Genomic DNA, 12,797 nt, shown 5'->3' on the forward strand with positions numbered 1-12,797 from the left:
GGCTCACACCACCATGAGTCAAGGTGACCAGGATCAAGACGCTTGGGACTTATATGACGCCCCAGTGTCGGACAACGGTCCGGAGGCATATCCAACAAAGCCCTCACCACCAGAAGACAGCACAGCATATTCTCAAGTGGTGGCTAGAGCAGCACAATTCCACAACGTAAACCTCCACTCAGAACAAGTCGAGGATGACTTTTTATTCAACACCCTCTCCTCCACCCACAGCTCCTACCAAAGCCTGCCTATGCTGCCAGGTATGCTTCGGCACGCAAAGGAAATCTTCAAGGAGCCGGTCAAAAGTAGGGCAATAACGCCAAGGGTGGAAAAGAAATATAAGGCACCTCCTACAGACCCTGTTTTCATCACCACACAGCTGCCACCAGATTCCGTCGTAGTAGGAGCAGCTCGGAAAAGAGCCAACTCCCACACATCTGGGGATGCACCACCCCCAGATAAAGAGAGCCGCAAGTTCGATGCAGCTGGGAAAAGAGTCGCAGTACAAGCTGCAAACCAGTGGCGCATCGCTAACTCTCAAGCACTACTTGCGCGCTATGACAGAGCCCATTTGGATGAGATGCAACACCTCATCGAGCATCTACCCAAGGAACTACAAAAGAGGGCAAAGCAGGTGGTAGAGGAAGGACAGAACATATCAAATAACCAGATACGATCCTCTATGGACGCAGCAGACACAGCTGCAAGAACAATTAATACATCTGTGACCATTAGAAGGCACACATGGCTAAGAACGTCTGGGTTCAAACCAGAGATACAGCAGGCAGTGCTCAATATGCCATTCAACGAAAAACAACTGTTCGGACCAGAAGTGGACACGCAATCGAAAAACAAAAAAAAGACACTGACACTGCTAAAGCCATGGGCGCACTCTACTCCCCGCAGAGCAGAGGAACCTACAGCACCTTCCGCAAGACACCCTTTAGAGGGGGGTTTCGGGGTCAGGCCACACAAGCCAGCACCTCGCAGGCAACACCGTCCAGCTACCAGGGACAGTACAGGGGAGGCTTTCGGGGCCAATACAGAGGAGGGCAATTCCCTAGGAATAGAGGAAAATTTCAAAGCCCCAAAACCCCTACAACCAAGCAGTGACTCAGATGTCACTCACCCCCTCCACACAACACCAGTGGGGGGAAGAATAGGTCATTACTACAAAGCATGGGAGGAAATAACTACAGACACTTGGGTCTTAGCAATTATCCAACATGGTTATTGCATAGAATTCCTAAAATTCCCTCCAAACATACCACCAAAAGCACAGAACTTATCAAAACAACATTCCGAACTTCTGGAAATAGAAGTTCAAGCACTATTGCAAAAGAATGCAATCGAATTAGTACCAAACACACAAACAAACACAGGAGTCTATTCACTGTACTTCTTAATACCAAAAAAGGACAAAACACTGAGACCAATCCTAGACCTCAGAATACTAAACACCTACATCAAATCAGACCACTTTCACATGGTCACGCTACAAGAAGTGTTACCATTGCTAAAACTACAGGACTACATGACAACCTTAGACCTCAAAGACGCGTATTTCCATATACCAATACATCAATCGCACAGAAAATACCTACGGTTCGTATTCAAAGGAATACATTACCAATTCAAAGTATTGCCTTTTGGTTTAACAACCGCACCAAGAGTCTTTACAAAATGTCTAGCAGTAGTGGCTGCACACATCAGAAGGCAGCAAATACATGTATTCCCGTATCTAGACGACTGGCTAATCAAAGCCAATTCACTAACAAAGTGCTTACACCACACAAATCAAATCATACAAACCCTCTACAAACTAGGTTTCACCGTCAACTTTGCAAAATCCAACATTTTGCCGTGCAAAGTACAACAATACCTGGGAGCCATAATAGACACAACAAAAGGAGTAGCCACTCCAAGTCCACAAAGAATTCAAAATTTCAACAAGATCATACAACGCATGTATCCAACACAAACAATACAAGCAAAGATGATATTACAACTCCTAGGCATGATGTCCTCATGCATAGCCATTGTCCCGAACGCAAAACTGCACATGAGGCCCTTACAACAGTGCCTAGCATCACAATGGTCACAAGCACAGGGTCACCTTCTAGATCTGGTGTTGATAGACCGCCAAACTTACCTCTCGCTTCTATGGTGGAACAGTATAAATTTAAACAAAGGGCGGCCTTTCCAAGACCCAGTGCCACAATACGTAATAACAACAGATGCTTTCATGACAGGGTGGGGAGCACACCTCGATCAACACAGCATACAAGGACAATGGAACGTACATCAAACAAAACTGCATATAAATCACCTAGAAATGCTAGCAGTTTTTCAAGCATTAAGGGCTTTCCAACCAATTATAACTCACAAATACATTCTTGTCAAAACAGACAACATGACAACAATGTATTATATAAACAAACAAGGGGTGACACACTCAACGCAGTTGAGCCTGCTGGCACAAAAGATATGGCGATGGGCAATTCACAACCACATTCGCCTAATAGCACAGTTTATTCCAGGGATCCAGAATCAACTTGCAGACAATCTCTCTCGAGATCACCAACAGGTCCACGAATGGGAAATTCACCCCCAAATTCTAAACACTTACTTCAGACTCTGGGGAACACCTCAAATAGACTTGTTTGCAACAAAAGAGAACGCAAAATGCCAAAACTTCGCATCCAGATACCCACACAGGCAGTCCCAAGGCAATGCCCTATGGATGAACTGGTCAGGGATATTTGCCTACGCTTTTCCTCCTCTCCCTCTCCTTAATTATCTGGTAAACAAATTGAGTCAAAACAAACTCAAACTCATATTAATAGCACCAACTTGGGCAAGGCAACCCTGGTACACAACACTGCTAGACCTATCAGTAGTACCCCACATCAAATTGCCCAACAGGCCGGATCTGTTAACACAACACAACCAACAGATCAGACATCCAGATCCAGCATCGCTGAATCTAGCAATCGCGCTCCTGAAATCCTAGAATTCGGACACTTACAACTTACCCAAGAATGTATGGAAGTCATAAAGCAAGCCAGAAGGCCGTCCACTAGGCACTGCTATGCAAGTAAATGGAAGAGGTTTGTTTGCTACTGCCATCATAATCAGATCCAACCTTTACACGCAACTCCAAAGGATGTAGTGGGTTACTTGCTTCACTTTCAAAAATCTAACCTAGCCTTCTCTTCCATTAAAATACACCTTGCAGCAATATCTGCATACCTGCAGACTACCTATTCAACTTCCCTATATAGGATACCAGTCATTAAAGCATTCATGGAAGGCCTTAAAAGAATTATACCACCAAGAACACCACCTGTTCCTTCATGGAACTTAAATGTTGTCTTAACAAGACTCATGGGTCCACCTTTTGAACCCATGCACTCTTGCGAAATACAGTTCCTAACCTGTAAGGTTGCATTTCTCATCGCCATTACATCTCTAAGAAGAGTAAGCGAAATTCAGGCGTTTACAATACAAGAACCTTTTATACAACTACACAAAAATAAAGTCGTCCTAAGGACTAATCCTAAATTTTTACCAAAGGTTATTTCACCGTTCCACCTAAATCAAACAGTGGAACTACCAGTGTTGTTTCCACAGCCAGATTCCGTAGCTGAGAGTGCACTACATACATTAGATGTCAAAAGAGCATTAATGTACTACATTGACAGAACGAAAAACAACAGAAAGACTAAACAACAATTTATTGCATTCCAAAAACCTCATGCAGGAAACCCAATATCAAAACAAGGTATACCCAGATGGATAGTTAAATGCATCCAAATCTGCTACCTTAAAGCAAAACGACAACTGCCCATTACACCAAGGGCACACTCAACCAGAAAAAAAGGTGCTACCATGGCCTTTCTAGGAAACAAACCCAATGCAAGAAATATGTAAGGCAGCCACATGGTCTACGCCACACACGTTCACCAAGCACTACTGTGTAGACGTGCTATCCGCACAGCAAGCCACAGTAGGTCAAGCCGTGTTAAGAACATTATTTCAAACCAGTTCCGTTCCTACAGGCTGAGCCACCTCTTTTGGGGAGATAACTGCTTACTAGTCTATGCAGAACATGTGTATCTACAGCGACAGATGCCATCGAACTGAAAATGTCACTTACCCAGTGTACATCTGTTCGTGGCATCAGTCGCTGGAGATTCACATGTGCCCACCCGCCTCCCCGGGAGCCTGTAGCAGTTCGGAAGTTAGCTTCAACTTTGTACATTTGTATATATATTATTTTAACCTTAAATAGGTACATACTTAGTCACTCCATTGCATGGGCACTATTACTACAACACAACTCCTACCTCACCCTCTGCGGGGAAAACAATCGAAGATGGAGTCAACGCCCATGCGCAATGGAGACAGAAGGAGGAGTCACTCGGTCCCGTGACTCGAAAGACTTCTTCGAAGAAAAACAACTTGTAACACTCCGACCCAACACCAGATGGCGAGCTATGCAGAACATGTGAATCTCCAGCGACTGATGCCACGAACAGATGTACACTGGGTAAGTGACATTTTCATTCCCTACTGTGGCTTTTCTACACGTTCTCCTGTTCCTACCAAATTTTTTTACTTGTAGACTCATTATCAAATTGCTTGCTTCTCTTAACCACTCTCTGGGATGAACACAGAACAATTCAACCTCTAAGAAGTAGACTACTGACCTGATTCTTCTAAAACGAATACAAAGCTTTTGACTTCTGCCTGGGTGCTTGTCTCTTATCAAGCGCTCAATAACTGCAGTTGCGCATCTGCTTTACTAGCTTTCGCTGTCAAGGGCCTTCTCTCCTCAGTCCATGGACTAGCTACAACTAGTTATTAAAATCCGTTTTTCCCTGAACTTGTCTGTAAACCAACCAAGTTGTTGTTTTTGCCATCAGAAAGCATCCAGGTCAACAGGACTAAAGGAAGCTCTTTATGTGATATGTGAATACTGTGTAAAGGGTCCAAGGGTTCCCCATTAAGTGGACAAGGCTTACTATGCAATCCCAGAGTGCTCTGTTTAAGGGTAGTGTGGTCGAGTAGCCTTAATCTTAAAACAGAGGAGTGCAAGACATCTACAAAAACACACTATATTTAGTAAATGTGAGACACGACTCAAAAGGAGGTCCACGTCAATTTATAAAAATAGCAGGTATCTTTATATGTGTTTAGGCATTGGAGATAAACCATTCAGGTAAGTACGTTTTTAAATAAGAATCTTTTAATTTTAAAAAGGTTGAGTGCAATTTCCGAGCTCTGCAATGTTATCCTATGGGAGGAAAAACAAGTTCTGCCAACAGGTAGAGTATAGCGACTTACAAGACCAGTCTCCTGTGGTTAAGGTGAGTAGTGGGCAGGGTCCAAGGCAGCACCAACAGTACACCCTCAGTGACACAGGGGTGGCTGGGTACAAAGTGCAAAAAGGAGCTGGGTGTCCAATGTGTTCCTGTAGAGATCAGCGACTGTGAAAAGAGGTTGCAGGCTAGGACTAGGCATCCAGTTTGGGTGAGCCACCTAATGGGCTCAGATCTTGCAATGCTCAGGGACGTAGGAATACCAGTGGTCCTCATTTCCTCTGTCCTGGGTGTCCGGATGCAGAGGGTTCTTGGACCGTTGGGTGTCTGTCACCGATGGCGGTTGCCGTAGAGAGGGACCCACTGATAAGGCCGCAGGCATGGATGGGGGTCGAGTATGGGTGTATCAACAAGTGGGCTCAAGTCTCACGAGCCTGAGGGATGCAGAGACACCTATGGTCCTCTTCTCTTAGGTCCGGGTACAGAGGTGCAGTGGATATCTGGGTTGGCATCCCCAGAGGCTGTTGTGGTTGAAGTGGGGCCTGCACAGAGACTGTAGGTGCTGAAATGAAGGTCGCAGTGGGGAAACCCACAATTGACTTTGTCTCTGGAGAGGCTGGGAACCAGATTGGCACCGTTGGCCTACTTCAACGTGTATTAGGAGGTTTGGGTGCAGCGATGCTGTCTGGCGGTGGTTTTGGCAGCCCAGAGTCCTCTTCAGCAGTTCTGTGGTGCCTGCAGGGATGCAGGGGAGCAGGTCCTCTACTCCAGAGGAATTCCTTGTGCTGGGAGGGAAGGCTGGCAGTCTTCCCGGGATTTTGGAAGTTTCAGCAGCTTTAGGACAAGGTGTCTTTCTTGCATATGTCGAAGTCCGCAGGCTGGCAGGGTTGGTGCTGAGTCTGTTACGGAGCTTCAGTTCGTGCCTTTTGTGTCTGTGGAGTGTTGTTCTTCAGGTCAGCAGGGATTTGCTTCTCTGGTGCCAGGGGCTCCCATAAATACAGAATTGAGGGGCATTAGGGGCATGCGTAGGGTAGTAGCTAATGGGCTACTGACCCTTGGGGTCACTAGGGCCCCTATATGACCATTTCCTGTGGGAAGTGGGCATAGCCCTGTCCCAGAATTCATAGGTATGCCATCTCCAAGCTGAAAACTCATGTCCACCTCGCAGTAGCCTCCCATAGGGGTGGTACTAGCCTGGAGGTGGCGCACCTACCTGGCTAGCTAATTTTCCCACCTGTCCAGGTGCCAGATGGGCTCTGGTCAGGGGGGCTGACTCCCTTTCCTTTGGAGGGGGATCCAGATTTGGATTTCAAAGGCAGCAGCCCTTTGAGGGTTGCCACCTTAGCGAGGCTAATTAGCAGGTCATCCCGTAGAAGGGGGTGTTAAACCCTGTTCCCAAGCAGGCCTTTGTTCTGGGCCTCCTAAGAGCAGAGGGCTCTCACCCTAGGGGTCCAGAATGGGTTCTTGGGTGGCAGGCTGGCAGAAACTGGTCAGCGAGCACACCAGAGGCTGGAAGGTTTTAGGGGGCACCTCTAATGTGCCCTCTAGGTGCCTGTATTGGTAAATTCAACACTGGCATCAGTGTGGGTTCACTAATACAGGATGTTTAGTATCAAACATCCCTCTCTTCAGTGAAGCCATCATGTAGCTGGGGAACTTGTATTGATCAGTGTCCAGCACATGCATTTAAAATGGCTTCCCTGGTCACTGACTTTGTCTTAGAATTGATAAAGACATAGCAAGGGCATATCTGCTCTTGCAATATAATGCACCCTACCTTAGGGTTGTAAGGCCTGCTGAGGGGTGACTTACATATAATGCATGCATTGGTAGGGGACATGACACAGGCTTGTGCCATGTTGTGTTTTCACTTTTGTCTGCACCAAGGCATGGAGCTTGTAATGACAGCCTGTCATGTGCTTGGTGAGGGATCCCTTAGGGTGGCACAGCCCTTAGAGGACCCTCTTTAGTACCTCAGGCCCTAGGTATCAGGGGGACTATTTACTAGGGACTTGCGGAGGGTGCTAAAGATTTTGCCAGTTAGGGAATGTAGGAAGCTGCTCTCTATATAGTGCAATACAATGAAGTACACTGTGCAGAGAGTCCAGTGAATCCTCAGTTGGTTTTGCAGAGGCAAAAGTAGATAGGACTAGTGCTGTATTGGTGGTAGTGTGGATGAGCAGTTAGACATATCAGAGGGTAGTGCTAAGCAGTTATTGTACTCAGAGGAAATAAATGACACACAAAGAATAAATCCGAGATCAATTTAGAGAAATATTTTTTTTATATATATGTTTCAAGCCCAAGAACCTTGTCATCAGGTAAGTGGGCTTTTAAGTTTAATTAATTTGCTGTTTCGGAATTAGACAGTGCAATATTCGGAGTTCTCTCAATGTTATCCTATGGAGAAAGACCAATCTTCACAAAATACAGGGTTAACAACAACGACTTACGAAGCCAATCTCAGGGAGTTACTTATGAGGCTTAGCACAGGGGGCAAAGGTAAGTACTGAGCACAGTTCTGAACCACACCAACAGGTCACAGCAGGCAGCACTGGGGTGGCCAGGTGCAGTAAGGCGTTGGGGACCAATGGTTCTCTGTGGAAATTGGACCTTGTGACAAACAGGCTGCAGGCTCTGGTTAGGAAACCAGTCAGGGACAAGAAGCAGTTAGGTAACAGACTTCAAGCGCTCAGGGATGTAGGTGCACCTTTGGTCTTCTTCTCCAGGGCCAACGGATGCAGGGATGTCCTTAGACATTGGGTTTTGTCACCTGGAGCACTCGCGGTCAGGGGGTCCTGCATGTTGAGGCTGCAGGCATCATCAGGGAGTCTAGGAGGGGTGGACTCGAGCTCTTAGGAGCCAGAGGGATGTCGTAGGCACCAGTGACTCACCACAGACAGGGTCAGAGCGACGGGTGCAGAGGTCGCTGGAGGTATCAGGTTTCCTTTCACCACAAGGCAGTGGGAGAGGGAGCCTGTGTGCAGAGGCTGCAGGTGTCTGAGGTGAGTCTGAGATGGGTGAGACCACATAGGTCTCGGTCTCTGGGTAGCTGGGGAACCGCATTGACACCGTTGGTTGGCTTCACCCTGGTCGTGGACTTCGGATGCAGTGGTCACTACAGGTGTGTCAGGTCTGAGGTTACAGTAGCTGCTGAGTATTTTCCTTGCAGTTTCTTGATGCAGAGCAAGTCCGCTGACTTGAGCTTTTATTGAAGGCAGGACAAGTTGGCTTCTTGGGCAGAGTCCTTTGAGGTCAGCAGGCAATCCGGCATGGTCCGCTGCTTCTTCTTTCCCTCTTTTGCGGGTGCAACTCTTCTTTGTCCTTGGCTTCTTGGGTCGTCAGGATCTGAGTTCTAGGTTTCAGGGGTGCCACCTAAAATTAGGGGTGTTACACGGGGTGCCAGACAGTAGTCAATGGCTGCCCACCTTTAGGGTGACTACACCCTTTCTGTCACCACTTCATCTGGGAAGTGGGCATAACCCTAACCTTAGTGGCCTAATTCCTTCCAAACAAGATGGAAGAATTTAAAAAGTAGTGTCCACTTCAGCTGTCTCACTTTAGGGGTGGGACTGGCTTGAACTGGGCACACCTCCTAATCTGCCTAATTTTCCTGCCTGTGCTGCCACCAAAAGGGAGATCGGGGGGGGGGGGTCATCTGCGCCATCTGGAGAGACCCTGGATGCATTAGAAAGGAGGCTAAGCCTTTGAACATTCCCGCCCTGGAATATCCATCCTGCCTGGGTGAGGTGGTAACAACTATGCCCAGTGCAGGCTTTTGTCTCGGGCCATCAAGATCACTGGCTTGCACCTTGGGGGGCCAGAAATGCATCTGTGGTTGCCGAACTGGTCGGGACCAGGCAGGCATTACACTAGTAGCTGGTAGATTTTCAGAGGGGGTTTTCACACATAGACCTATTCACAACAAATGAAAACACAAAATGCCCAAACTTCGCCTCCAGTTTTCCTTACCGTCAATCCAAAGGCAATGCCCCATGGATGAACTGATCAGGGATATTTGTATGCGCTTTTCCCCCCTCTTTCTTTTTTCCCATTTCTGGTTCGTTCGCTCAGGCAAACATCCCTCACACAGATACTAGTGGCTCACACATGGGCAGATCAGCTGCCCTCCTAGAACTACCTGTAGTTCCTCACAAGAAGCTTCCCCTCAACCCGGACTTTCTCACTCCGAAACATGGTCAAATCCCAAGAAATTAAACCTTGTGATATGGCTTGAAGACATAGAATTTCGATACCTTACCCATCCTCAAAAATGCATGGATATTCTTAAAGAGGCACGAAAGGCCACCATTAGAGAATGCTATGCAACAAAATGGAAATGTTTTGTCTGATAATGCCTGTCAAAACTATTTGATCCTTTCAAAGTTACAGAGCAGGACAGAGGTCTTCAAACTGGGGGGCCTCAAGTGATTCCGGGGGGGGGGGGGGGGTGCCGGACTCTGGCCAGAAGAAGCATTATACAGATAACAGGCCTTTGTTTTAAGCAGAAGCATTTTATTGCATTTTTTAAAAGGTAATAGTACTTAACTGCAATGTTTAAATTGGTTTAGACATATTTAAACATTGCCATCTTTATAAAAATAATTGTGAAAAATTCTTGGGGGTGGGGGGGCAATGATTCTAATTTTTCAACCTCAGGAGGCATTAAAAAGTTTGGAGACCACTGGTGCAGGACATTCATACTCCATTCTCACCCGTCTGCGAGTAAACAATCAGTTGAGTTGACGCCCTTGCGTATTACCAGCAAGAGGAGGAGTCACTACACCTTGTGATTCAAAAGACTTTTCAAAGAAAAACAACTTGCATTCTTCCGGACCCAACAGTAGATGGCAGAAGTATGCAGAGCATGTGAATCTACAATACTACCTGCCCCAAACAGATGCTTACTGGGTAAGTAACATTTTCCTTCCTGTTCTTAAAGTATCTCATTTCTACAAAAACTGCATTCTTAACCATTCCTTTACATTTGGTCTCTAGTTCTCTGTAGTCCATTCTGGTAAAGGGTTAGCTGTATCTCAATTTTGTCTCACAGTGTAGCCTTTAAACTGTGTATTGTCTGCAAGCTCAGCTTGACAAAGATAGTTTCACGCTTCTAATGTATATTTTTAATATCTTCTGCCTGTGCATTAGAATGAATTTGTGAAAGTTGATGAGGAACATGTGGACATTGAAACTGTGGAGGAACTTTCTGAGACGTTTAATATCGCACGCCTAAAGGCAAAAGCTGCCTACATTGGATCTTCCAGACAACAGTAAGAATCTGTTTTTTCATGAGTCCATAGCACTGTTCATAGGGTTAGGTTATTGTTTCGATATAAAATGGTAGAAGAGCTAAGTATATTTTTGGTGTCTCAAAAAGCAAATCTCTCTTGCTTCTTTTTTGCAAAGCATTTGTTGGCTTAAAGGAAAGGCTACTGTCACTTCCAATGTTCATGCTGTCCAAATGCCTGAATAGGCTGTGCCAGACACATCTTACATAAATAACACAGCAGTAACAACCAGTGTGCCTATTCAGTCTGGCCAGGTTTGTTTGATTGTGGGCACTGTATAATAAATCGTGTGATGTGAAGGTCATGGTTTTGCGGTACTGAGGCACCGTATGTGGAATGATTGGCCAACCAGTTTTAGAGCCCTGACCTTCTGAAAATCATTGAACATATCTGGCCTACATTGAAGAAAATTGCTGCCCTTAGTAAATCCAGTATTGTTTTGATATTACTTTAGAGAGAGTTTGGGTTTCCTACCTCATACTTTGCTTCACCTTTTCATTCAGGTTTTGAGAATCTTCGACACCTTTTGGCATTTTTGGATGTTAGTTTGTCTTCAGATTTTATCAGCTCTTATTTGCTGAGATAAACTTATTTATAGAATTTCCCCTCAAAATCTCTCTCCTTTACCTTTTGTCAAGCACTGCTCCATAGGCAAGTTAGCAGAGCTGGAACAAAATACTCTATATATTTTATCTATCTCCCTGACATACTGTTGCTGAGCGATCTTAGACGTCCAAGACATTTAGCATAGTTGAAAGAAAACATTCTAACATACCTGCTGTGTCCTTCCATGCTAAGAGCTTCGACATTAAAGAGTGTCTTAAGTGGCCTTCTAGTGTACTTTCTGAAGGGATTTCTGACCTCCATTAATGCTATAGGCTAGGCACTTAATCTACAAGCTGCTTGATGACAAAGCATTGACAAAAACATTTAGGCATGAAAGCTGTCAGGCGTATCACCTTCAAGTATGTTCACATCATCAAATCGTTAGTCATTGAGTTATGTTATGTTACTGAGCTGCTCTTAGTCCATGGGAATCTGTTGTGTAAGAAGAGGTTCTTTCCATAGCATAATTCTCTTAAGAGGTATACATCTGAGAAGTCAGAACTTCCGAACAAAAATCAAATTCCTGACATGCATCCTCTAAGCCCCCAATTCCCTGGGGGATACATTTAAGAGAAGGATGCCACTTTATAATCCCCACCCAATTAGCTTCTCCAGCCTGAGTTAGAGTTTTCTAGAAACACAGAGGTTGGTTTTGTAGACACCCCTGGCACCTAGTACTTAGTCAGTTTGCCAACCTGAACCAGAAAACCAGTTGTACTGTAACCGTTCCACAACCCACTAAGCAATATTTAAACGGGATGTATTTCAGGTAACAATCAGTTCCATGAGTCATTACATAGTTAGTGAAACCCCAAACCCTCTCATTAAAGAATTAAACACTCAAATACACAAGGGATTAATTTTAAATATTTATTTGAAGCCAAATCCTAGGATTGTGCACATGATCTGAATTGTAACCAAAATGAAGGTAAATATAATGCCAGCTGTAGCGTACACTGAAAACATAAATAAGAACTACTCTAATATAGTTACTGTGATAACTCTAAAGCAATCCTAACCTCATTCTGCTGCTAAGCAGAAATAAAAACCTCATTCCACTTTCAGAGATTGTACACACCTGAATGTTTGAACAGTAGATCAAATGTTTAGTGCTGCCTCAAGGTCTGCTGTTCTTGTCCCACAAGGCCAGCTGCACTGAGAAGCCAGCAAGCTAAAACGAAATGCCTCTCGTCTATGTAGTCTTTAGTTGGGTTTGGAGATATGATTCTGTACAGCCTGCCAAAGTGTCTCCAGACATGAAGATTCTCCTCTACCCTTCACTCTCTGACATTGACCCTTATGCCATCATCTCATTGTTAGAAACTCTTAGCAAAATCAATTAATAGAAAGTGGCCTGATGCCCTTTCAGTTTTCATTTTAAGGAATTGCTTTCTTTTTTAAATAACAATAAACAAGACACGTTGACAACCTTCAAGAAATGCTTAGAATCAATAACTAATGTAAAATGAAGCATTCTGCATTCAGATTAAATACTGCAGATTGATTCATGGAAGCTTGATTATCACATTACAGAGCATAATAATATAAACTAAATGTACGTCGGATTACTCCACTC

General features: G+C 45.0%; 1 protein-coding gene across 4 annotated transcripts in view; it reads left to right on the forward strand.

The window, feature by feature from the left end:
• The window catches only part of MGA (MAX dimerization protein MGA), a 782,199-nt gene that overhangs the window by 622,766 nt on the left and 146,636 nt on the right, over nucleotides 1-12,797 (forward strand). For all 4 annotated transcript variants that reach the window (XM_069208766.1, XM_069208765.1, XM_069208763.1 and 1 more), the window contains exon 18: nucleotides 10,476-10,597. In XM_069208766.1, the coding sequence (XP_069064867.1) occupies nucleotides 10,476-10,597 (122 nt within the window). The remainder of the gene's footprint in view (nucleotides 1-10,475; nucleotides 10,598-12,797) is intronic.

This window comes from Pleurodeles waltl, chromosome 9, assembly GCF_031143425.1.
Source record: "Pleurodeles waltl isolate 20211129_DDA chromosome 9, aPleWal1.hap1.20221129, whole genome shotgun sequence".
Classification (NCBI taxonomy): Eukaryota; Metazoa; Chordata; class Amphibia; order Caudata; family Salamandridae; genus Pleurodeles; species Pleurodeles waltl.